Source organism: Callionymus lyra, chromosome 15, assembly GCF_982586985.1.
Source record: "Callionymus lyra chromosome 15, fCalLyr1.hap1.1, whole genome shotgun sequence".
In the NCBI taxonomy this organism is placed as follows: Eukaryota; Metazoa; Chordata; class Actinopteri; order Syngnathiformes; family Callionymidae; genus Callionymus; species Callionymus lyra.
The window spans coordinates 18479764-18507626 of record NC_141832.1 but is presented as its reverse complement, the minus strand read 5'-3'; the positions used below and the strand labels follow the sequence as shown (position 1 = coordinate 18507626).

Here is a 27863-nt window from a genome sequence, read left to right as displayed (position 1 = left end):
CATCAGGACAGACACTGCCAGTTACCCAGCAACAGAACACAACCCACCACCGGGGGCAGAGAGCCAGGAGAGAAGAGGTCAAACCATAATAAAATAATACAAAAAATGAAGAAAGAGGGGCGAGATAGTAGAAGATGGCAACTACCTTTCTTCTTCTGACGTCCAGCTGGAATAAAAGAGTTCGCCAGTTAACAATAATGAAGAGAGAGCTTGATAGCAGGACGAGGTGGGAAGAAGAAGCTCTTTGATGTGATCCAATGATGAAGCCTGACAACCGTTTTATCGACTGCTTTGGAGTACATGACTTTGGCGATGATTTAGCATCGACGAGTGAAGTAGCTTCAAAGACCAGCGCACCGGAGGAGCTCTCGTAGTGGGATAATTAACATAATACAGGGAATATATGAAAGTTTTACTCTACAAATTATGAGGCTACCTTTGAGATTCATGAAAAAAAAAAGGTTTACATCATTTTTTGGTAGTACATGTTTTTAGGAAGGCCCTGATAAGAAGAGTTTTATCAAACATTACCACATGCAAGACATAGTTGCTTAAATTTGTGATGTTTTCATTTGACTCGCAGCTGATTCTTTTTGATTCACAAAAGTTGCCGATAATTCAAAATCCCACCTGCCAAGTCATTTTATGTGGCTTAAGGGATTATTGGCTCAACATCAACGATAAAGAGAATAATGTTCGTTTTGATATTGTGATGGATACAAATTTGGAGCTAAAGTAACAACTATATACTGTAGTAGGGGTGTGAGAAAATATTGATACACCAATAAATGATATACATGTTTTTTCATTTAATTGTATCAACAATAAACAGCATTTTATTTTATTTCAATACGTTTTTTCTTTCAAATTACATTTTATTGTTATTAGAATTATTATTGACAATGCAATCCCGCAAGGTTACAGCGATGACGGAGAACGAGAGGATACAGTCAACTCCAGCAGCTTTAAAAGCTGATTTTTAAACATATTTTGACTTAACTTATCGCAATATATTGAATATATACAACAACAGTATTGCACTATATCACAAAATATTGTATATATTGTATAGATTCTTACCAATACACACCCCTACTCTATAGGAAATTCCAGTGAGAGTAAAACTGATATAATCGGAAAAATACAGAGATAAAAGTTTCAATACTTCTGGTAAAGGACGCTTTGTTAAATACATATTTTATTGCGATCTAGACTGCTAAAAGTTTTGCCCCTTGTGAAATGGGGTTTGACTCCTCTGTTCTAAAACGTAATTGACAGTCTAATAATGTCACTCAGGTACATCATTTGATTGTTATCGCATTGGTCAACTTAAGAATGTCTTCAAAATTTGGTACTAAACGTTCATTTCCTGGTCATGGTGTCCAACTGGAAATCAAACGACGACACATCTCATCAAAGTGAAGTTACATCAGGTCCACATTTCCAGACTCAATCAAAAGTTTTGATCATCGCAAACTGCCAAAGTGGAATAAGAACATCGAGTTGTATCTCTCTGTTCCTCGGTGATAGGCCGATGGGAAACATTTTTTTTTTAAATCGAAAATATATTCAACATTATTCTTCAATAATGTTAAGAAGTGTGCGACAGGTTCCGTTAAAAGTTTCAGTTCCGTGAAGGCTTTACTCACTTCCTGTGGCGGAGCCGTCGCTGTTTGTTTCCGTCTTGTCGCTGGAAGAGAAAGGTAATGGCCGTGAGAAGTCGGATCCTGGGTCCGGAGGGCAGCCCGCCATCATGCAGAGACGCAGCAGGCCGCATCTGAGGATCAACGGCCACAGGGCAACGCAATTACACTGCTAACACTAGCAGGGAGGCTATCAGTGACATCATCATCAGAGAGGCTGGCATGGTCGTGATGGAGTGTAATTCACACGTCTCTATGTCTGGATGTAAATCGATGTGCATTTCTGTGTCTGCTCTTCAAGGGCTATTCAGGCGATTATAACGGCAAGTCTGTTGTTTGTGTCAATAAGCGGAGCCTCTCAGAGTGTAAGTGGGTAAACAGAGTGGTTGTCATCTTACGTGCTGTCACTGTCTGGTGCTCTGGTCAGCACACTCTGGACCAGGCCCGTCAGGCTGGCTATCTGCTTCTCCATGGCCTCCATTCGCTCCAGACGATGGTCCCTGCAGATAAGAACGGCTTTAGTCTTTTCAGATAAGCGAGATATTGGAGTTTTTTTTTTTTTATCTTTCAGGTGAAGAAAAGATAGTGGAAGTCAAAAAGCTGAGTGCTACATTTCCTTGTCAGCTGTGACCGAAGGTTATTACTTTTATAGGAAAGTAGAGAAAATAAGCTTATATCGACAAAAAACTCTGATTTGAAAACATGTTTAAAAGTTTAATTAATGAAATTCATAAAATAATAAACAGAATTCATTGAGCAAATTGAGAGTGATCGCCTTAAACCATTCTCAGTCCCTCATATGAAATACTGGCAAGCACTTTTTCATAGAGGACAATTTGAAAGTTGCTTTTTATACTGTGAAAAACATGCTAGTAAAAAACTTGAGTCATGTTCGCTAATAGTTCAAAGAATGTATCCCATTACACAATTATGAACTTCAAACCACATTTTAAATATGAAACCATATTTAATACCCACTTTGTTGTTCATTAAATACAAGATTCTTCCACCAATTCATTAAAAATGATATATTTAAAGTAAGAAGTACTCTTGAAGAGATTAAAAATAATAAGAAAATAATATATAAGAGTTAAAGTTATGTCTGGGAATTCTGCTTCTTATACATTTCTGACAAATAAAGCGAGTTTGTCAAACTACATAAAGCAAGGGGCCAACGTTGAAAACGCAAACAGCGGCCGGACCATTTTATATTATCAGTCTCCATTTAAACTAACTAACATTTTAAACAAATGCAACAACATTACTGTTCGAGGCTCAAAATTAGAAAAGAAGAAACAAAAATGTACTCAAAAGCTTGTTGAATTGTATCATCCACATGTGGTTATATTTACATGTTTTTTTAATCACAATATATCACATCTAGCATACAACTGGTATTCAATAGTTGTTCAAATGTATTTTGCGGCCACATAAAAGGACTTGGTGGGCCATATTTGGCCCCCTGTTCTGAGTTTTATACGTATGAAATAAATAAATAATTGCTGTAAATTGTAAACAGAAAAAAAAAGCAAACATCAGGCCATATATTGCTAATATTCTTTGTAAATTCTAAAGACAAATCCTTTACTAAGATATCCCAGAAATACTAACTATAACTAAACAATGATCTTTCATTGTCAGTAAGATCCATCCATCAGTCTATCTATCGATCAATCAATCGATGGACATTCCTATAATAAGTTAGGATTTTGTCAACAGTGCGACACAAGCATTGGATGAACATTTTTTGACTGACCTGCTCGTGTCCCCGTCCTGCCCAGACAATGAGGATCCGAAGCCAGGTGTGGCCCTGCCACCCTCTCCGGGCCCTGCTGTCAGGCACAGAGGCTCAGATCCCGAGCTGGGTCTGGATTTTGGACTCTCCACGAACACGGACGAGGAGGCCGAGTCTTTGCGGAAGGTCTGTCTGACCGGCGAGGCCCTCGGGGAGCTGGAATAGTCTCTGTCCCGCATGTCTGGGATCTTCTGCGGCGACGAGGGGGGCATTCTAAAACCCATACCCAGTGTGGCGGAGGAGTACGTGTCGGAGTATAGTGAGCCTCCCGGCTTGTACAGAGAGTCCTCCAGGTCAGCGGCTGCTGAGTAGGTGCTGAGGGACCTCACGGAGCCTCGGCGGTATAGACCGGAGGAGACTGGGAAGCTAAAGGGGTCACCGAGCGCCGCCAGGGACTGGGTGGAGGCGATGCTGAGGCGCCCTTCATGCATGAGACTGTAGGGGTCAGCGTAGAGAGCTTCGTTCTTCATCAGGGCCAGGTTTTTAGCGGAGACCTCTTCGTCGGGCTTGACGTCCCGGCGCTCCAGGATGGCGCTCGGCGAGGGCGACAGGTTAGCACCGTGGCTGGGCGAGGAGTGGTGGGAATGTCGGGGCTGCTCGTGCTGGGGGTGGGACCCCGCGAAGGACGGCGGGCGCCCGCCACTGTACGAGAGGCGGGAGCGAGACGGGGAGCCGGACGAAGCCGACGAGGAGGAAGGGAGGGTGTTGAGGCGGCGGGTTGGAGACGAGTCGCGGGAAGAGTAGACCATCTCCCTCTGGAAGGGAAAAAGGAGTTGCCATGGTGACCAACAAATGAGCTCAGTGGGTTTAACAAGGAGAGCAGTGAGATCTGACGGACACTGGCCAGACTGTCAGTCCGACGACCAAACAGGACAGAATCTCCACAGACCAATTAAACGTCCACTGATCGAGTCTCAAACAAACAGAGTTTTAGATGAAAAAAAACAGACTTTATATGCAAATAACATACATATTTTATTTAGAAAATGTTATTAGCAAAATTAAGGCCACAGGTTAAGTTAAACAAAGGTATTCAAAATACTATTGTACACATAAATCCGTGTAATCATTATAACAAAAGTGTGAGTAAGTAAGTCATTTTTGATTAAAAAGACTTGGAGGTAAAACTACAGAGAACTGGCACAGTAATACTACAAAAACTTGCATAATAATAACACGGTGCTTTTCTGAGTCATACTATGTGGACCAACAGAGTAGCGACCCTGATTCACGCAGAGTTATACTACAGAGAATTGCTGAATAATACTACGATGATTTGCAGAGTAATAGCAGTGAGCCTTGCAGAGTAATACTATAGAGACTTGAAGAGTAATAGCACTGAGCCTCATGGAGTAATACTAGAGAGACTTGCGGAGTAATACTACATAGAGATGCTGAGTAATGCCACTGATCCTTGCAGAGTAATACAACAGAGACGTGGGGAGTAATACTACAGAGACTTGAAGAGTAATAGCACTGAGCCTCGCAGAGTAATACTACAGAAAAATGCAGAGTAATACTACATAGAGATGCTGAGCAATGTCACTGATCCTTGGGAAGTAATACAACAGAGACTTGAGGAGTAATAGCACTGAGCCTCATGGAGTAATACTACATAGAGATGCTGAGTAATGCCTCTGAACCTTGCAGAGTAATACTACAGAGACTTGAAGAGTAAAAGCACTGAACCTCATGGAGTAATACTACAGATACTTGCGTAGTAATACTACATAGAGATGCTGAGTAATGCCACTGATCGTTGCAGAGTAATACAACAGAGACTTGGGGAGTAATACTACAGAGACTTAAAGAATAATAGCACTGAGCCTTGCAGAGTAATACTACAGAAAATGCAGAGTAATACTACATAGAGATGCTGAGCAATGTCACTGATCCTTGCGAAGGAATACAACAGAGACTTGAGGAGTAATAGCACTGAGCCTCATGGAGTAATACTACATAGAGATGCTGAGTAATGCCTCTGAACCTTGCAGAGTAATACTACAGAGACTTGAAGAGTAAAAGCACTGAACCTCATGGAGTAATACTACAGATACTTGCGTAGTAATACTACATAGAGATGCTGAGTAATGCCACTGATCGTTGCAGAGTAATACAACAGAGACTTGGGGAGTAATACTACAGAGACTTAAAGAATAATAGCACTGAGCCTTGCAGAGTAATACTACAGAAAAATGCAGAGTAATACTACATAGAGATGCTGAGCAATGTCACTGATCCTTGCGAAGTAATACAACAGAGACTTGCAGAGTAATAGCACTGAGCCTCATGGAGTAATACTATAGATACTTGCGGAGCAATACTACATAGAGATGCTGAGTAATGCCACTGATCTTTGTGGATTAATAGGTCAGAGACTTGAAGAGTAATAGTACTGAGCCTCACAGAGTAATACTAGAGAGACATGCAGAGTAATACTCCAGAGACTTGCGGTTTAATACTATATAGACTTGCGGGGTAATATTACAGAGATTTAGAAAACATATCTACAAATCAAAAGCTCCAGATAAAATGAAAATATGACTTTGCTTCCATTTTCTTAACAACAAAACAAACAGAGAGAAATTAATCACCAGATGTTGTTCTGTTTTTTTTTCTTTAACCTAAATAACCATTTTCCTTTATCTTTCTATGTACATTTTATTCATTCTAGCTTTACCAGGCTGCAATATGTGATGCACAGGAAATCATTTACATTATTCTCAAAAAGCATTCAGTGGAGGATGTATAATCACAAAATAAAGCAGCGATTGTGTGCAGCTCCCAGACTAGTTCCACGGTTAATGGCTCCTGTGTTCAGAGAACGGAGAGAATAATGGTTTGCAGCGCTTTGTCAAATAATACAAAAAAAAAAAATGCTTTCCCTCAGGCTTTTTCGTGATTTTCACTGATGGCAGAGGATGTAAAAAAAACACTCATTTCATGAAGGAATATTGTTCCCTCATGATTGTGAAGCAACAGATGGTCGAGTAAGAACATGCATTTCCAGATGGAATAGCGTCGGAATCACAAGAACAAGATGGCAGGTAACTAAGATTCTAATTAAACGTACTTTTACTAGATTACTGTTTTAATCAAACCAACTTAAAGTAGATAATTTCATTTTTTCTGTATTCGTCTGGGAGACATTTCCTCTCCTGTTATTTTATATACATATTTTACCAATTTTTTGGAGGATGAAGCTTATATTTTTTAGAAGTATATCACGTCCAGCATACAACTAGTATTCAATTGTTGTCAACATGTCTTTTGCGGCCACATAAAAGGACTTGGTTGGCCATATTTGCCCCCCTGGTCTGAGTTTTATACATATGAAATAAAGTAATAATTAAAAATTGTAAAAAAAAAAAAAAAATTGCTGTAAATTGGAAACATCTAAATCAAATGCTTCAGAAAATTATTATTTTAATGAAACCAACTTAAAGTAGATATTGTCATTTTTCTTTATTCGTCTGGGAGACATTTTCTCTCCTGTTATTTTACATATATATTTTACCTATTTTTTGGTGGCTGATTAAGCTTTTATTTTTTAGAAGTCAGTAGGTGGCGCCCACATTTAAAAAATAAATAAAATCTGTTTCACTAAAGTAAGTGTCTCTGAAAATAATGACTTCATGAAGCTTCATCAACCAAATTATATCATATTGCAAACGTATTCATTTATGAAGAGAATAATGTGGTTGTTTGCTATCTATGCTAATGCTAATGCTAATCATTGCTAATGTTCAAAACAAAATTTAACTCACAAAACATATATTCCACGGTAATAATGAAGTGAGCGATGAGATTTAACAATGAAAAGTGGTGAACCTTTATAATAATAAAATGAGTTTTGCCAATAGAAATGGAACCGGTCCTTACCCTCAGGTCTCCATTGGCCAGATGTGGGGCGGCGGGGTACGATGCATAGATGGGCTCCTTGCGGTAGATCTTGATGATGCTTCGGTCCTGGATGTCGCGCACGTCCTCCAGCTCGTAGAAGACGTTGCGCGCCTCGTCTTTGATCAGGATGGCCGTGTTGGGCGACTTCAGCATCCCCGCCGTCAACTTCTGAGGGAACATGTGCACGATAAGGGCGTGCAGCGTGTCCAGGCTGGTGAGCTCGTGGGTGATGTGGACGCGCCGGGTCTCATCGCCGTACTGCAGGAACAGCACTCCTGAGGAGAGCGTCAGGAAAACATGGAGATCCATGAGAGAGCTTTCTGTTGACTTTATTTAGTTACAGCTAATAGATTTATATTCCTTTTTTTGTGTGAAAATGTGTTCTTTTCTCTGATTTAAAATACATTTTATTTCTTATTAGCAGTGAGAGACAAATTGTATACTTTACACATTTTTTTGTTTTCTTTTTCAATTATTTTGTTTTTTAATTATGACTAATGTAAGAAATTGAGATACAGGAAGGACATATCACCAGATCAATTCTAAATAGAACTTAAGTTATCTTTTTATTCCTTGGTAATATGCCTTTTCATTACTAAAACTGCAAAACTGATTGAGTAGGAATTGCTAACGTGCTAACTTACAAATTTAAATTGTATTTATTTGTATAATTTAATACCAGATAAAGTCTATAGAAAATATTAATAACACTTTTTTTCCTTTTCCTCATGACCAAAACTACAAAACTTCATCATACATTTTGTCATGATTAGAATAAATAAAAATGATTAGCAATAACTTTTTCTTTTTTTTGTATTATTTATAATATTATCAATTCTTTTGGGTTATTCTCATGTCTGAACTGTTTAAAGATATACATAAAATGTAACTGTTCATCCATAATTATTTGAGGATATAAAATATAAAAATAATACATGTATGATTGTAAAAGTAAGATAAAATAAACTAAAATATCATGTTATATTTACGCTCTCTTAAAACTTAATTACTTTTCAAATGAAATTTTTTTAACCTTCAGTTTTCACATAATATTAAGGCAATGTTTTAAAACCTTTTCTTTACTTCTCTCTTTTGTTTTCATGCTGTATATAATGTCCCCCTCAAGGAAATGTGTGGGTGTGTGTTTGCATGTTTACATCCAGAATAAAATTAATCATATCCAGAGTGGTTTAAACACGTGAGATGATGTAGTGTTGAGTTCAAATAGGTGTCTGAGGCCTGACTAACCTGCAAACTCATCTTCATACACCGTGGGACGAACAACAAACAAAGCAAAAGAAAGATCATTGATTAAAAGTCAGATGATATTCGTCAGACAGAGAAGAAACACAAAGCATTGTTAGAAAGAAGAAGAGGAGAAATCTGTTTTGCTCAAATCTTTGCACATAGAATATCATTCAAGAAGGTGTTTTATCACAGCTGTTCATTTGTTTACTTCGGCATCTCAAGGCCATTTAACGCTCAACATTCCTTTATATACAGAAGGTGTAAAAAACAGTTCACTCTAAAGTTTTATTGACTATAATTGTGACAAATGTTGTTTGGGGAAATGTTTGCTTTTAGATGCAACATTAACCTTTGTCTAATAACTTTTGTAGAGTTTTTATCTGTTCTTCCATTTTATCAGAGTTCTAAAGTGACTAAAAGACATCAGTGTCAAACTCAGGCCCGGGAACCAAATCTGGGCCGCCAATGATGAACTCAAATCTCTACCACTTGTTAATGTCAAAACATGTGATTAAATGTCGTTCAAGTAGATTTTCTGACCTGAATCAGAGATTCAAATTTTGGTATTTTCATCTTGCTTTTTTTGCTTCATTGATAAGATTTGGGTGTTTAGAGAATAGCCTTTGATAGTTGAAATAGAGACTAACAATGTATTCTGTTTAAAGGGCAACTAATGATTGATTTAAGTGTGTCTTAAATATATGTTGGACTCTATTGTACTCATCAGTATGTGTTTGTTGGTACAACACTCTCTTTTCATTGAAATATTTACATTAGTAACCACTCCCACTCTGATGTGATTGGTCAAGCATCAAGGTTTGTCACCGCACGTCATCAACCCAGGAAGTCGATATAGCTCAGATGGTAGAGTGGTTGCCTGCAGTCCAAAAGGTTGCAGGTTCAATCCCAGCTCCAGACAAGCTTGTGTCGTTGTGTCCCTGAGCAAGACACTTCACCCTGATTGCTCCTGATAGTGAACTTGGCGCAAGTGTGCATGCCTACTCACATCAGTATGTGTGAATGGTTGAATTTCCCCTCGGGGACTAATAAGGGATTCTAAAAAAAAAAAAAAAGTCTCCACCTCCATGGGACTCGTTGTATAAACAAAGCGGGGTGTAATTAAAGCTGGCTGAAGGATGATTAAAGCCAGTATTACGTCATGGACTTCACTCTTATAACCTCTCGTTCGCCAAAATTTCAGACGTTTTCACATAGTTGCCCTTTAAACATTTCTCCACCTGACTTGTTTGCAACTTGACCCCTAGCTTGATGGAGTCTGACACCCCATTAATTTCATGGCTTTTATATTGATTTCCAATTAAAAATAAATCAAGAAAAGACTAGATAGTGGAAGTAGTAGTTCTGGTTCAGCTGCCTCCAGGCCCGGCAGAAAGTCATGACACATCCCACCTCGAGGGCGTCTAAATCTTAACCTGGAGATCGAAGCTTATTCTGGCTGGCTGAGCGGGACAACGGCAGGCTCTGGCGGAATCGGTTCATCCGGTTAAATCCGATCGGCATGTCGGCTTCAGACATGGTCTCCAGGGACTCGGCGGAGGCGAAAGAGAGCTTGGCGGCCTGGTCGGCGAGCCCAGACTGGGTAGACTGGGAATGCCGAGGACTGCGACTCTGCAGGGGGGGGGGATAAGACAGATTTGGGTACACAGTCACAGAAAATCGAGGCAGAGAAAATGGATTGGAAGAGGCGGATGGAGGCAGAAAAGAGAGCGTACACGCACACACAATGGAGCAAGTAACACGATTATCAAGATCTTGACAATAGTTTGGCGACAAAGTATTTGCAACAAATCCAGCGTCACAGTGTGAAATGTCAGTGGAGTGATGCAATTGTAACGCAAACAAAACGATTAACCGGTTGAAACGTCCACACACACACAGCAAACAGAACTCTGACCCACATCACTTTCATCCTGACAGTCGTGTTTCCCTCAGAGGTTTTAAATGTTAAGTACACTTTTAAACAGGTAGTAGTTCACCCAAAACAAATCCAACTTTACTAATTTTCTACTCACACTCATGATGACTAAGGGTTAGCATTATTTTTCTAGTAGTCGGTGGCTTATTGGAGTTTGAAACAGAATTGTATGTACGGTCATGAACAGCGTTCCTGTCCAAAAAGGCACACTTTTTTATATAACTTTTTTGCTTGTCTTTTTGGACAAATACAATTTGGATATGTACAATATCCAAAATATTCCCAACCTTGAGTCGACATGACTAAGGGTTGGGTGAGTATGAAACAAGTGAAATTTGAATTTGGTGCAAACTATCGATTTAAGATATTTGACATAAATGATTCATGATACATTTTTCATGATACAACTATTAACCATCTTATCTATTATAAGATCACGTTGCTGAAATTAACAAATTGTTTGTTTTTTTTTGTGCCAAAGTTACATATATCTAAGTAGCAGACATTTTTCAACCACAAATTATAACTTCTTATTAATTCATTGAATCTCAACTTTTTCCTCACAATTTAACTTCCAACTCTACTCAGAGTAGTATTTCTGAGTTGGAAGTTAAATTGTGTTCATATGAACATGTTCTTATACCAAAAAATATTTTTTGCTACATCCAGAATCATGAAATTCATCCTTTGTTGTATTGAGATGTTCAAATAATAATAAGAAAATGGATATTATAACCTCTCATCAACGAAAAATGTATTTTAATTAAACCTTCTACAAATCTTACATTTTCGTGTTGTGATGAATAACACAAACAACTCTTCTTCGCCTACTGAAGACATCAGGTTTAATTATCCAAGAATAAATCCTCTCTGTTTACAAAAGTATACTCTAGATCAACACGCTCATATATTTCATGAGATCTACTCTGACCTACAAAGTCTCGTCACACTGAACTAGATTAGCCTTAAACGTAGACGTTTCCTCCTTGAAACTCCTCCAAGCTGTTAGTTGATAAACCACAATCTAAAACATGGCAACACATCCCAAAGTGTACAACATCAATATTTATGATCGTTTATCAAGTGCCTCAAGGAACTACTTAAGAATACTTAAGTTACATACAGTTTAGTAAATTTCCTTTTTTTTTTTTTTACCTGCATAGACAGGGGAAGGACCCCTTTGAGAGAGACGATTTGACCAAGTGTTTTTTGACCAAGACGCATTTTTATGAAGCATTTTCATCCAGATCTGGCTTTTATGTCGTTGTTTTTTCCAATGATTTTTCCCATTTCAGAGACTGAATATTCCACTCTTGAGCAAATCTCACAGTGGATGATATTCTGCACTCAGGCATCTCTTACAGTAGAAGGCTGGAGAAACTAGGGATGAGCTCAGTGAACCGGGATCTTCCCAACGCGAGAGTGTCTCCTCCGGCTCAGAGGCTGCCGTAATGAGCTCCCAGAATGCCGTCCACTGTTTGCGTCGCGAAAAGACAGACACATTCCTGCCACGGCGGCGGTGCCCGTCTCCACTCGGCTGCATCGGCAGCACAACAAGAATCCTCCTTTTCTAAAGGACCCGCAAGACTGCAGCGGCTTTTTTTGTTGCTGTAATTAATGTGAGAGTGACAGACGGACACCTCTGTGCTCGCTGACTCCCAGCAGTGGCCTGTTTCGATTCACCCATAAACACACGAGCGCGACCACACATCCGTTTAACATTTTCGTTAATTGGGCGAGAAAAAGCAGGAGGCAACGTCGCCCCGAATGATCCCGATATGCCAAGTCATGAAAAATTCACAAATATTTTCATACATATTACAAACGGTTATTAAACTAGCTTGTTAGCAATTACAACATTTAAACGACCTTGAAATATAAACGGCTAAAATTCCTTGTGAAATGATAATGAATCCGAGGCTGTCCGTCGCACACACACTCCCGCCCACTGACTGATGGCGGTGGCCCGGTGGAAAAAACAGTGCCTGGGCTCTCAGGGACGTGAGGATGTTGACAGATAACCCCCAGCATGTTTCCTAACAGGGTCATTCATCTTAACCGGGGACCACGGCTCACAGCACCGCTTGCCAAGAGAACACTGCACCCCCTTTTTAGAAGTCAAACATTTGAAGCGATAATAAACGAAATAATCCAAGAATTTGTTCCAATTCTTTACTTGGGTGTTAAAAAATATGCTTAACGGAGCAGTTTAGGATATGAATTCCTTGAGTAATTGTATTCAATTAGAATACAATTAGAGAGTAGCTGTTTAATTTAGCTTAGCATAAAGCCTGGAGGAACATCCTGGCATTGCTCCTTAAAACGAAGTACAAAATAGCTTGTGGTCTTAATGTTTTTTAAATCATGCCAAAGGGGCAATTAAAACCAAAGTTATCCACCGATTGTTGGAGATCTCGCTCTGCAAAATATACTTAAGCTTGCATCTTTTTTTTAAGTACTGTGATTTGAGAAGCATTTAAAATAACTTTAGAAAACATTTTGGTTGAAAAACACAGCATAGTTTGTGTAAGGGAAAACATATTTACCTTTGCCAAGAAGGTTTTTGTCTTTGTGAACGTTCTTTATTGTGTAAGTAAGACAACTTGAGATAATTATGGAGTTCTTGGAAGATTTAGGGAGGTCTTCTAATAGTCGTAATTCAATTGAATGGATTTTTAATTCTGCTGCAACGAATCCAACTCTTTCTAACGAAAAAAAAGGTTTTATTTAAATCATCTCACAATCAAACTGAATTAAAATCAAATGTAGACACCAAAGTATTATTATTGGTTTTCGAACCGTGGCCCATTTATTCTGCAATTCATTGTCTTTTTTTGGCACTTCGGGATATCATTATTCAGGATTTTGACATGCTTTTAATTGTCTGTAAGACAATATTATTAACCATACATCTCAAATCTGTTACAGAACACAAAAGCGTGGTCTGACAGAAAAATATCATTCGAAAAGTTAATAATTTATTCGAAGACCCAAGAAGCTAGTGAATAAACAAGATTTGGACATCGGGTCCTTGACATCCTTTAGCTTTTAGTCCACTTAACCTTTTTTTTGTAAATTAATTTTCCTTCTCTGCATACGTCATTGTGAAAGCTGCATTTGCCACAACTTTGCCTGAAACATGTACTTTTTAAATTGTCATCAGTTTACCTGTTGGTGTCGTCTTCTCAAGAAACTCGGATGTGGTCATCCAAACTTTTAAAGACTTCTAGACAGGATTGCTCGAGTTAAGCAAAGCCAAGAACTCCTCTAGGCTAACACCACCAGTGCACTAATGGTCAGTAATGGTTCGATTCTTGGTCGGGACATGACATTGTTTTAGTAGCAACACATTTCTTGAATCAGAGACAATGTTCTTTTTTTCCCCACTCGATGTTGTGTTTTATGGCATATTGGCAGAGTAATGTTCTGTGTCAGGGCTTCCCCAGTAAATAATGATTAAGAGGGTCAGTAAACGCGGTAATCACCCTCTAGAGGTGACTTACAAGGGCGGCTTCTCGTGGGATTTTGGCACCAACAACTCCGATATAAAGACGCATCACATACACTCTATACAACCTTATACTGTATAGCTTCTTCTTCTTTCCTGAGGGCCAGATATGTGCCAAGTCTATACTCTACTACTAAAGTAGTTCCGGTTCACTGTTAGGGATAAAGAATATAGATCCACAATGTTATAAATTATTTAAGCGGCAACAGTAAGTGTCTCTTCATGATCCTTGGTGGCTCATGGGAATATGTGGGGAATTCCTTTTTTCAGTTTCAAATTTTTCAGTACATTCTTCACTACTTCGTCTTCGCCGAAAATCAAAGTGTCAAGTCATCCAGATTGGGGAAACTGTAGTTTTATCTGTTTTTTTAAATGATGGGTGAGTGGGTCATGAAAATGACTTAAAGGGTTGGATTTGAGTTAAGTGTATTTTAAAGAAAAATATAAATGAATAATTCTAAGTGAAGAGGCCACTGGAGTTTGTACAATGACCTGTATGATTCTTAAACTATAATATTCTGATCATTGAACCATACAAGACTTAAAAATGTCACTCTTTTCTACAAGTTTATTAACCGCAAACAAACATGAAACAGGAATTTTTCCTCTAATTTAATTTTAACAGTATTTTAAAAGAGCCAATGTAGTTTTAGTTGGCACAAGGCTTTTACATGTTTGTTTAGCAAATATTCAAAAGTACTAACTAGGGCTGGTTAAATTGTATAGCCCTGCTGCATAGAGTTTTTTTAGAGGCAGGTTTGTTTACTAATTACACAAAAGTACATATTGATTTCTGTCTTTTGTGGTACTGGAAAATCAAATAAACAACTAAAGAAGTCACAACTAAGAGCAACTGATCTCTTGATAGGAAAGCGAACTGATAAAAAAAAAGAAAGATTGTTTGATATACCAAATTGTCGGTGCTCATCCTCATCCGTAATTCTATTATTATTATATTCTGAACAAGGAAAAAACACAACTAAATAAAGAGACATTCAAATGTAAGAATATGACACGTCGTGTTAGATGTCAATTGATACCAAATTCTCTCTAGAGTAAAATATCTATATAATACAATTGCATGAGCAGGTGCTAACAATACGTTAAAACCTATGTAATCTGAGCCAATTTTCCTCGTTCTCATCCTCACTTTAGGTCAAATGCATCCCAGCTCTCAAGATCCACACCATCAGAAAAGATCTCAACAGCGGTCAATTACTGTCGAGAAACTGCACAGAGGGCGGAACAAGTCGAGAACAGGATGATCTTAACATGGCGCAGAAGTGAATGGAGTGGAAAGGAGGCCACGGCTGCCTTGACAAGAGGCCTCCAGCTACAAAATGCATTATATGCAGCATCCCACAATATCTCCGGCTGCGCGGTATATAGACACGTGTGCGCGCTCGCACAGCGGCCCAGCACCACGTGGCTCTGTTTTTAAGGTCACGGCAGTCTTTAAATGTCGACAAGATCACATCAAATACCATGTGACACTTCCATGTAGCGTCTGTGGTGTTATTTACCTTTGCTGAAAGGGCAGTGGCAAGTTTGGTATCATGTGCTTCGAAACCTTTGTGAAGCGAAGTTGGTTTATTGAACTAAAATCAGTTTCAAATCCATTTTAAAAATCCTAAGCATGAGTAAACGTGGTTGAATTTAGAAAATGTTTGTGTTAAAATAAATCTTCTAAGCGAGACTTTCAGGATATTGATAGGTGTGAAACTATGATGAGGTGTATTGCTCAGGGACACCTGAGAGACAAGGTGATAAATGGTTAAGAATGACATTCCTAAAACCACTCACAGAACCTCACAGATCCTTTTTTTTTTCCTTGTTCTTTAGCTTTTCCTCTCTTCTATCTCTTCTCCCACCACAGTCAAGGCTCCTGCTGAGCTGCTTTACGGCGACACATCAGCCTCTGCATTTAACTTCTAAGCCAAAGGCCAAATCTGTAGCAGCCCACACACACACACACACACACACACACACACACACACACACACACACACACACACACACACACACACACACACACACACACACACACACACACACACACACACACACACACACACACACACACACACTCTTTATAGGAGTTTGCATGAACTTCTGGGAGTGAATGAAGCATAAGAAACACTGCCGAGATATCGATTCCTATCTCACACCTCTGATCGGACCTTCGGCGTCATTACTTCCCCCCAATTTTCTCCCCTTCTTAATCAATACTGAGCCAGGACATAAAATCCTTAAACATCATCAAGATGGCCGCTTCTTTACAAAACTGTGAGGCGTCGATACGTGCAGCAAATTGCTGTGAATTACACTTGTATCTGATCCGTTTCTTTGGAGAAGCAGCGGGTGAAGAATGATCGTGGAGAGGAGAGAATAATTGCAGCTGGAGAAAGTTAGCAACTAATGGGCGACAAATAATTTGAATAGATTCACAAAAGCTTAAGACCGGTTGATGAGCTTTAACAAAAATTTATCTAAAGTCTTCTTTTTTTTTAAATATAAAGTAACACTCTTTTTTCCTCATTCTTACCAAGACAAATACATGTATAACCATGTACACTAAGTACCACCTAGAATTAGTAATTCATTTCTAATACTAAATACATAACATAGACTGTATATACATTTTAAATCATTATATATGCACAGCCTGTAGATTTACAAACAACCCTGAAACTCGTTATTTATCTTTTTTGTGCATATTCTGACTTTGTCAAAGACACCGTTTGAAAAAAACAACATCACCACAGAAGGTGACATCACTCAAACCTTGACATGAGCCAAGATCTCAAGCAAGTTCCTACACAATTAGTTTGATTTATTTGCACATTTCAATCCAGTGGCAAAAGAGTCTAGATTGCAATAAAATATCAAAACGACATTGATCATTTTTTTCAATATAGACAGAAGAACACAGCAGTGAAAACTAGCAATGAAATATCGTTGCTTGGCAACCGTTTAAAAAACACAGCATAGGGTGATTGTATAAATATAAATATGAATAAGTTATAAATAGAGCAATATAATATAAACCGAATAAATACAAGTTTTAAATATTGCATATAATAAATGTATATAAAAGTATAACTATGAATATCAATAAGTAAAAAATAGTGCAATATATATATTTAAATAGAACAAATAAATAATGTTTAAAATAGTGCATTGCTCGAAGTTATATTGCATTCAGCAGTCTGATGGCCAGAGGGAAGAAGCTGTTGCTAAATCTTTCTGTTATACTATATATATATGATATATTAGGTAGTGTTTTTAATCTTGTTATCTAACTAAAATGTATGGCCCAAATACTCCACCATGCTAAGAGTAAGTGTCTTTTAAAGAAAAACATAAACAATTCTAAGTGAAGATGCCACTGGAGTTTTTACGATAATTCTTAAACAATAATATTCCAATTATTGAACCGTATAAGAGTCAAATTTCTCTCTTTTCTATAAGTTTATTTAACTGCAAACAAACATGGAACAGGAACTTTTTCCTTTAATATAATATTTTAAAAGAGCCAATATAGTTTTCGTTGGCACAAGGCTTTCAATATTTGTTGAGCAAAATCTACTAACTCGGGCTGGTTAATTTATAACGGCATAAACAACACCACATGCCAAACACGCGTGGGCTCTGTGTGTTTATTCGTGATTTATTGCCGTCGCAGCTTCGAAAAATACTGCTGTTATTCAGCGATTATGCTGCTCCTGAGCCGCACGGTGACTTACAGCACGGACACTTTACTGTGCCGGCGAATGCAAGTCAGCAAAATGAGACCAAACCTGGCAATGAGTCAGCTTTTCTAGTAAGCCCCGTACACTGCCGGTCAAACAGTCTCATATTTAATATTTGCACGCCAGATTGGCTTTATGGGGCCACCAATCCAGCGCGGAGTAAACATTTGCCAACGTTATATACCTCGGCGTGTGTGTGCTGGGACGGCAGGACTCCGTCTCATATGTCTTTTGATTTAAGGTTGAAGCTGGTCTGGGAGTGAGGGAGGTATTGTTTAGCCTCACCCGTGGGTCGCAGCATATGGCTTTTTAAATTCACTGACATTTCCACCCTGTCCAAATGATATTTGAGCAGAAATTGACGGAGGTATACACAGTGGATAAACCCTCGGGCTCGTTCTCTCTGTCTCACATGGAGGACATCAATACGATCAGACCCGCCGTTGTTTCCATGGTGCTCTGCCAGCGTTGCAGCCGGTGAGGTGCAATGTCAACCCAGTCGACACCGTGTGAACAAAAGTAGCGGGAGTCTGGATGAATTCCAAACAAACAAACTTTTTCTATATAGATGCATTTTAGATGTTTGGAAATGTACCAGACAAAGTCCTAAAACTGTAGATTATTATTATTATTATTATTATTATGATATTGTGTATATTTCCTTAGAGACACATCTTAGACAAAGGCTGTTTTCAGGAACATCAAGCAAAACTAAAGGAGCGATAAGAAACAAAAATAATTAATAATACCAACATACATATTTAAAAAAAACATAACTTTATTGAATTTAATGTTTAAAAAAATGTGTGTAAAATTATATTTTTCATACGTTATGCTACTACATTCCTTGAATCTATTTTTTAAATGCCAATTATCGTTAAATTAAACACACGCAGCTGTGAAATCCATTCAGGCTAAATGTAGCTAATTGATTATTTAACGCTAATTCAACGTGGTTACAGCTTAAGCTAACTAATTGGCGAGTAAATGTAGTCGATGCCCAATGAAGCTTATGATGCTAACTTGGATTTTAAAGGGAAATACTGTTTGTGATATGGTCTATTTGGGAACTTATCTACAAAACTAACAAAGAACAAAACTAGTTTATGGAGTCAACCATTGTGGGTCACCTGGGAGTATTGTTTCTTTAGCAAAACAAGTTATTTCCGAAACAGTTAAACTGACTCAATACAAGCTACAATGCTGCTAATGATAGACATAATAGCTGTGCTAATATGACTCAATTCTTTCACTCCCCTTGTGGATCTATTCTCAAGTAAACATGATCAAAAAATAAAAAAATAAAGTAATACAGTCAAGATAAAGATGCAAATATTTAGATTTTATTAAATTTATATAACAAAATATTTTTGAAGGGCAATAAATACTCAGTCTCAGACTCATTTTAGAGACTAGTAATTCGTAATTAGTAAAAAATTGTTATTTTTAGTTAAGATAACTGTTAAGATAACAGCCAAGTGAGCAGCGAAGTCCTAGCTCTTCCTATGAAGAAAATGTTTCTCAACGACCAATTATAGAACCTTAGAGGTGTTAACAAATAAAAAACAAAAAAACAAATCAGGCCCTAAAATTTAAATGAAGGAGTGCAGGTCATTGTTTGAAAGCGATTCAACTGCTTCAGCTCATTGAAATTGAAGAAACATCTTGGTATGTGAGGTGAAACGTCTTCCTAGAACTCCACACAGTCCAGAAGACTTGCTTTTCAACCACTTGGTTCAATCAAAGAGCTATTTCAACGCCTGTACTACGACAGAAATGTACCGTTATAGTAAAATACCATACTTATAACATGTTTTCGGAATGAACAATACTTTTTAATTGCTTATTAATGACAAACTGCCCAATCCGACCAAATTTTTTACATTGCATATATAATATAGCAAATCCAATTAATCATATTATAAAGCGCCTAAAAAACTAAATAATTACATTTCCTCCCCATCGCTATTTCCATTATTCATTCATTTTCATTTTCTCCTGCTTATTCCATTATGGCGTTAGTGGGGGGGCTGGAGTCAATCCCAGTTTCTTTGGGCGAGAGGCGGGGGACACCCTGAGCGTCCTGTTGTGCCAGTCTGTCGCAGGGCATACAAGGACACACACACACACACACACACACACACACACACACACACACACACACACACACACTCGTACCTAAAGACAAGTTTCCAATCAACCTCTGTATGTTTTTGGATTGTGGGAGGAAACCGGAGTGCCAGGAGGAAACCATTGCTACACGGGTGTAACAAATAAAGTCCACACAGAAATGTCGCCTTCATTCCATGCAGCACTCACTGTTTTTGCAGTATTTTAATTTACTTGGCCAATAAAGTTGTTTTTGATTCAGATAAATGCGTCTATGTATAGCGTGTATAGATCACTGCCTTATATATTAAGCTCCACATTGTCCATCTGCAGTGGCTTTGACTAGTGGATAAAGGATTCAGGAGCTTCGGCCATGACTCATGGCTCTGTGCTTAAGTCAAAGCATTACTTCCGTTATGTCTCCATAGCACATCTGAAATGTCCTCTTAATGCGTCGGCTGGTCTGACTAATACTTCAGCGAGGTTTCACTGCTCTCCGACTGAGGTATCATAAATCCTGAGAGAATAGATGTCTGAGGCTTAAATTGAGGAGCCGAAGTTTAAGCCGCCCAAGCCTCTTCTATTCACCTCCACACCCCGCTACACACACACACACACACACACACACCCACACACACACACACACACAGTCTGAGGATGGTTCAGAAGTCAAGCGATGCAAAGTCACAAACAGGACGCACACATGCATATTCAGACGGACTGAGACTGGAGGAATAACCATGACGACGAGTTGGTTCAGAACTGACCTTAAAGCTCCAGTAGTTGGGTTGTTGCTGCTGTGTTCATGTGAGAAGGGAGAAGAAAATGAGACGGCGTTAGAGAACTCTGCTCAACAAGGACAGAATATAAAACATACTTATTCAATACCACAATATATTCAACTTCTGGTGCGACTTCATCAGAATACAGTTGACAGAGACTCAAGAGGCTAAAACTACGTAACAATGTAGCCTTCAGTAGTTCGCATGATGGAATTATATTTGGGATTTAAAAGGAAATACAATTCAAGACACTTTCGGGAAATTCTATATTAAAAATCGAAACAAAGATGATGAACGATGACCAAGTGAGTTCATCCAGTTCAATCTGACAATAGCTAGCAGCACCATGCTAACAACTAGCAAACACAATCTTGATGCAACACTAATAGACTCAGGGACTCATTCATTCCTGTTGCTACTAGACTTCATAATTCTGATTCTCATCTTTCTACATGTATCATCTGGAAAAAGCTTCTTACCGATAAGATACGATTGTCAATTATTTTAGTTTTTTACTGGTTAGTCCAATTCATTGAGTCATACTTCACCCATTATGTTCAAAGTAATCTGTTCTTTTTAGAGTCATAGGAAGAAATATAGATCCATTTTAATGTTGCGACTGACGCTCAGGTGTCTTTGTCTTCAACTTCGTCCAAAATGACAAACTTAAAAAAATCGAAATACACCTCCATGGTGCTCAAATAAATGTTATTAAATATCGCAACGCGTCAGTCTACTGTCTGCACTGAGCCCTCATGATATTTACAACAACGACTTATGGTCTATGTAGCATGTTAGCCTTTAAACTTATGCTACAAAGAAGCTTAAAATATAGACTTGTTTTTTTTGGAACAATTTCTCTTTTCGAGGCTTAAATTCACACTACAGACGAGCAGTATGGAGGTATTCGCATGTTTTTAAGTTCGTCTTTTTGGCGAAGACGAAGGCAATTGTGTTCTACTCGCTACGTTAAAATGGTGATATATTTTTGCCTTTAACTCTAAAAGGTAACAGATTTATTTTGAAAATGATAAAACCTAAGCCGACTTAAGGGAGAGTAGAAAATGAGTGAGGTTTGAATTTTGGGTGAAAAATAACTTGTTATGCTTATTTTAGTAACAATATTTTTCTCTACTAAATTTAATTTTTTTGTTTTTTGTTTGTTTTTTACATCTTTTCATTATATTTCGAAATATGTTTCAAAAATGTTTTCTCAACAGATTTTGAAATAAAGTGCCTAATATTTACATGTTTCCCCTTAAAGGTTCTTTTTATGATTACATAAAATACTATATATATATTATTCCTTGCTTCGTAATTATTTTAAGCAATCATTAAACTAAATATTCTTATACATATTCTAAATAAAATAAATAAATATATATTAATTTACATACCTTCACCTCTTTAAAACCACATTTAAAATAGGTTCATGTTAAACATTTGATATACTACTTATAGTGGAGTGTGGTTGGACAATAGTTAACGGTAAATATCCAAGAACCTGACTCGGGCGGGTGTCTGGTTACGCTGGTCCACCCGTAACAAGATTGTACTGGTGGTTTCCGATGACCAAGTGAGAGGAAATGAAAACACTGAAATCAAATCAAACACTCCGTTTTCCCTTGTTGGACTCTCTCCCAGAGTCCACCAGCACACCACTGTTTCTCTTCCTCCATCCAGATCCCTTGCTTCTTTCATGCACCTGCTGGGATGTGTCTTTTTTTTTTTTTTAAACCAACACCTCATTTAACTATCCTGCCAGAACTACTCTGTATCTCCCATCTGCTCATTTGCTCTTCAATCTGCCCTGCCGTGTATAAAAAGGATTGTATGACGGCCAGAAGCCTTTAGAGGTTACAATAAAATTTTAAAAAATTAAAAAGGGATTTCATGAATTTTAATTTTAATCTGAACTTCTTTGTACTTTTAATTCTTATCCCGAGTCTATTTTCTCCGGCAGCTTCCCCGATAACTCTCGTGGCACTTTACCAGGAATATCGACGGGTTCGGGGTAGAAATAGTTTGGGATTACTCTTTATCAACAATGTGTGATGTAGCTTCAACAGATGTGTGGAAACATTTAAACTCATTATCATCCTTATGGTAATTTCATCTGTTCATTTTTCCTCACAGGAGTCTGTTGGCTCGCTGACAAAACATTCCCCTTTATTACTTTAGTCACATGTTTGAGGCACAATTTCTCGCTACATTTGTTTTTATTCTAATGGAATTATTAACGCCAAGTTTTTAATTCACTTTTTCATTACATTTAGTCTTTTAGCATCTTAGAATCTCCATCCGTTTAAAATACCATTAAACTTTATCTGCAAATATTGGTTTGTTTATGCACAAAGTATTTAACACTAAGTTTATGATTATTCTGAGAGAATTCTCCATGCTTTGGTTAAGGTACTTAAAAATAATGTAATACATTCAATTTAATAAATTTTTCTTATCTACATTCTGTAGTACCGCGTACTGTCATTCAATTACATCAGAGTGTAAAGAGATAAGGATCGACTGTCTCTATCAAAGACCCGGTCAAGACTTATTGAATCTGTCGATTACCCAAATCTTTAATAATAAAAAATAGATTTTATTTAATAAGACACAAGGACACCATGAAGACAGATTAAAAACAACAGTAAAAAAGACAACATCAAGACAGGAGTTTTTAAAAGTTAGTTAAAAACACATTTTTTTAAGGGAAAAGCTACAATGAAAACTATACAATGATAATTGGAGTGAATAAGTTTAAAAAAGTTTTTTGTAGGCTGAGTTTTAAAAATCAGTTTGTGCTTTGTATTCTCATTGTAAGAGTGAGGGGAAAATTGATCAATCCAAGTTTTTTTATTTGCAAAACAAAAGAGCCTCCATGATGTCTGACCAGTGTAATTTTAGCAGAGTGGTTAGAGTGGGAGATTTAAATTGTAGATAATAATAGTAACTTTGTGCATAGCATGGTGGTGTCCCATTTCTCAAGGTAAAACTTTGCTGAAAAAATTATAAACAATTCCAGTCGTCCTTGGATGACTGGCTTTTTATTATTTGACCACATCAGCAGTGGATTTGTCATCCTTACAAATCTACAATAGCCGTCATCGCCACAACTACAATCGAAAGCTGATTCGAAATATTTGGAGATTTTGTTTTGAGGGAGAATTTTTTATCTTCAACTATGTAGCCTAAACAATCTTCGGTTTACTGAAGTAAATGCTCAGTATTTTTGTTGTTGTGGACACGTCTTGTTTTTTAAGCGTTAAACGCAGCTGAGGTAAAGGCTCAGCTGCAGAGCTCATGTTTCGTCACTGATCAATAACATATTGATATTCAATGAACGGAACCACTTAACAGTAATCTATATCCACATTAACCTTCAAACTGGACTTAACTGACTTGTTGCATCTTAAAAGCAGAATACAAAATAAATTCTTGAAATTTACTGGACATCGGCTCACAACATATATAAGAAAAACTCTAGCAGTTTATGGATTGGAGTTTGAAGGAATATGTTTATATCATGTAGCTGGTGAACACTAGTAGTACTACTGACCCATTCACACAGAAAAACCTTGTAAACATTGAGCTACATTTTTTTCAAGTTTTTTCCCCTTTTCCAAAATAATGCAGAGAACATCTAGCGACCAGAAGTTTAATTGAATAAATGCTGGGAATATTTGAATGTTAAGTATATCAAATCATTTGATTAAAAAAAACCGTTGTTGAACTGTAAACCATAAATTAACTATGTTTAACAATAACCAGCCCAATAACAACAAATTAAATTAAAAAATGAAAGAAAATTAGAGAGATATCTCACAGCATTGATAATATCTATAACCCCTATTATTCACCATAGCAATAGATGGATAGATAGATACCTGACATTTAACAGGGAGAGCAGCCAAGAAAATAATCTGTAAAAGCTACATTGCCTCCCCAGGGGTCTACTTCCTGATATGGCTGCCAAACGAAAATCGTTGCACCGAAGAGAGGTTTGAGAACGGTCACTGCTAAAAAGAGAAATTGGACATTTTTGTGGAAAAGAGTTTGAATTACATGTCACTGTCCCATCAATAAAATGAGTAAATGTTTTCTCCTGGTCTGTTGGCACATTGGAATTAATTCTGTTATCTTAAGTGACATTGGCCCAGATTCCATTGTTCTTAAGGAGGTTAGATTAAGTTTTCATCTAAGAAGGAGGGCTAAAGTACTGTTGTTTCCCAGATGCTTTATTCACTGTCTTCTTAAGGAACCCTAAGATCAAGCTAAAGACCCCTTATAATAAGCTTTTAGTGGGCTTTGGCAACGCCTTTGTAAGGTGGATCCTACAGTATCTGCGTTCTATCACTGTTATCTTGATGTTTTTTTATGTGTAGTTGCTAGAAAGTCCATATATTTTAAACGTTTTGTATGGTTTATAATAGTGGAAAACATTAAGTTGTAGTGTTTTTTCTCATTTTGTTTTAAAATTCCTACAGCCTTGAATGCATTACAGGTGAATGGCGATCGGTTTAGACAAAGTTGAGGCGTGTCAGACATATATGTTGATTTTTTTGCCAATTTAAAAGGGTGACTTTAATGTTGTTTTACAGATGTATTCGACTCAATAAAATAATTTCATATTTAACAGCTTAGTCGTGGTAGTTCTATAAACTGAAATATCCTGAATTGTGTGGTAAACTTAAACAAGTTCTTCACTAAGATAGCGTATGCGGAAATGTACAGTAGTGTGCTATCCACACTCAATTGGCGCAGGAAATTGAGTGTGGATCGATGGACACTTTCCACCCTCTTCCATCTTAGTGACGTGGATGACGTTTTGTCTAGAGCTATGTCACTAAACCGAAGCTACGTCATAATTTTTCAAATGGTGGTGCCGGGGTACGACGTAAATGTCTCGAGAAATCACTAATTTTACCACAAAACAGCACAACAACAATAATAACACAATGAAACACAACTGAATAACTTGTTCCAATTGGCGAAAATCGCCGTCAAGTGTCGGCTATAGGCTTCCAACAGTCGGTAGCAATCATCGATAAAAAGCAGTAGAAGAAGAAGCTGTCATTTCTGGTAAGTGTGTAGTGGCAGTGTTTGATTTGAGACAGTACTATGTCCAAGCGTCCATAGGTCAAACTAATCTAGTCATAAAACTGCTTCAAGATTGTATAACTGACTTTTGTTTCCTAAAAATAACAGCCTGAATGCTACAGAACCTCAAGTCTGAACCTTACGAGTACTGAATGATTTGGAAGCTTCAAAACTTTGTCATACTTAGCGATTTCTGCAGCACGAAGTCAACGATAAATCACTCTGCCTGATAAAGCTGAGGTATCTTGTGTATCTAACTGCAGTGTGACAGGAGATCCAGTGCGGTCGTCGCCGCCGTGGCATAAATAATTGTCGCCGGCTTGTTCAGACAATGTTAATGATTTTACTTCCACACACAGCTAAACGACTCTCCGGGCGGGTTTCAACTGTGCAGAAGTGATTTGTGGTCTGGTGTGTCTGCCCCTGACAGTGATCCCCTGTTTGTTACTTTAATGGCACTTACTCACAGTTCACTGGGAAAAGTAAGCACATAAATTATTTTACCGCCCGTGAATACTTGTGAGACTGACAACATCTACGCCACTTGACTTTTCTCTGGAGCTGACGCTCAGACAATTTAAGTTATAATTTATTCAGAAATCAGTATGGTTGAGCACGGGCTTTTGGAAAATTAATCTTTATCAAGTGTCACGTCCTTGATCTTGTGGCTTCACCTCGCACGTTGCTTTCTGTCAATCCACTTGTTGGGTTTGATGAGAAATGTGGTTGATAATCTTGTGAAAGCACTACAACTTTACCTCTGGCTGCATTTAATTAAAATAGACGTCTAATGAAAGTGAAGTCAAGAGGAAAGTCACGGGGTAAGATGAGATAAAAGTTGAAAATTGCCATGAAAAAGTCAAGTAGAAGAAGAGTCTACAAGTTCGAAGTATCTGTGAAGTGAAAAAATACAATTTGGGAAGAACATTCGTCTGTTTAACACATTGTGGGTAAAGTTTGTGAAACAAGCCATCAGTGGATTGTGTGTTCCTTATTCAGAATATGTTGACGGTTTAAAGGTGGGGTAGGTGTTCTTCAGAATGTGAATTTCAAATTTAAAAAGTCCAACCCTCTCTTACATCCTGGCATTTCAGTTTTTTGTTTGTCAGAGTATTTGACAATTTGAATGCAAAACGTTTGAATGGGATTTTAAATCTGTCTCAAACTCACCAAGTCGTTTGCTGTGCCATGCGCGAGCTTTAAATGACTATTCAATATTATTTTAATGAAGATAAAAACTGCTTCACTTAAGTCCTTGTTGACATAACTTAATTTCCAGAAAGCACGAAGGATTTTAATATAGAAAAAGGAGATGGTAGGAAGTTTTTTGAAAGCGAAAGATGTTTGTTCTTAAAGGAGAAAAACAATATGTAGGAAACTCAGTTCATGACTCAGTTAAAGCCAGTATAATGATTATTAAAATATAGTCCTTCACTAGATAATATTTGAACACTTAAGGACTCTTTAAAAATGTTTTTTTTTTCAGTCAGTGAACTGAGATAATGAGTGAGATAACTCCCAAAACCTTCCTTCAAGCCTAGAAGAAACTAATATTAAATCAATAATTGGCTGGTCAGTCTTAAATGTATATATACTGCATATATATATATATATATATATATATATATATATATATATATATATATACCCATTCACATCCAGGGCATACATTTCTTATAGATTTCTTTGTCCAATAAGATAAAACTTCCAATTCATATTCATCATTCATATTTTGGACATGCCCATTGTCTTTTTAGCCTAATGAACGTTATTGCGAACGTGTTTATTCTGGTGTCTGTGAACTCCACTCTCTCTCCGGTCATCTTCTGTAAATAGGTTGCCAGATTTCTACAGAAGAAACATTTCTAAAACAAAAGCATGTAGTCGATAGACTCAAACCAAGGATTCGTTCCATAATCATTTAAAGAACTTAAAAAAAAAGGTTGATGAGGATAGAAAAACCTTTAATTTATGTGCAGAATTTGCCCGTCGACATTAAAGAAAATCTGCGTGCCTTGACCGTGAACGCATCATTTGCTACTGTGAACTAAATAGACATTAGAAATATAAACCCTGGTTCTAAAGGGTTC

General features: G+C 37.5%; 1 protein-coding gene across 3 annotated transcripts in view; it reads right to left on the bottom strand.

Moving 5' to 3' along the window:
• The window catches only part of srcin1a (SRC kinase signaling inhibitor 1a), a 136879-nt gene that overhangs the window by 29266 nt on the left and 79750 nt on the right, over positions 1–27863 (bottom strand). For all 3 annotated transcript variants that reach the window (XM_087808591.1, XM_087808590.1, XM_087808592.1), the window contains exons 4-11: positions 20662–20691; positions 10023–10218; positions 8590–8601; positions 7321–7616; positions 3400–4193; positions 2042–2143; positions 1650–1777; positions 146–166 (exon numbers count right to left, since the gene is read on the bottom strand). In XM_087808591.1, the coding sequence (XP_087664717.1) occupies positions 146–166; positions 1650–1777; positions 2042–2143; positions 3400–4193; positions 7321–7616; positions 8590–8601; positions 10023–10218; positions 20662–20691 (1579 nt within the window). The remainder of the gene's footprint in view (positions 1–145; positions 167–1649; positions 1778–2041; positions 2144–3399; positions 4194–7320; positions 7617–8589; positions 8602–10022; positions 10219–20661; positions 20692–27863) is intronic.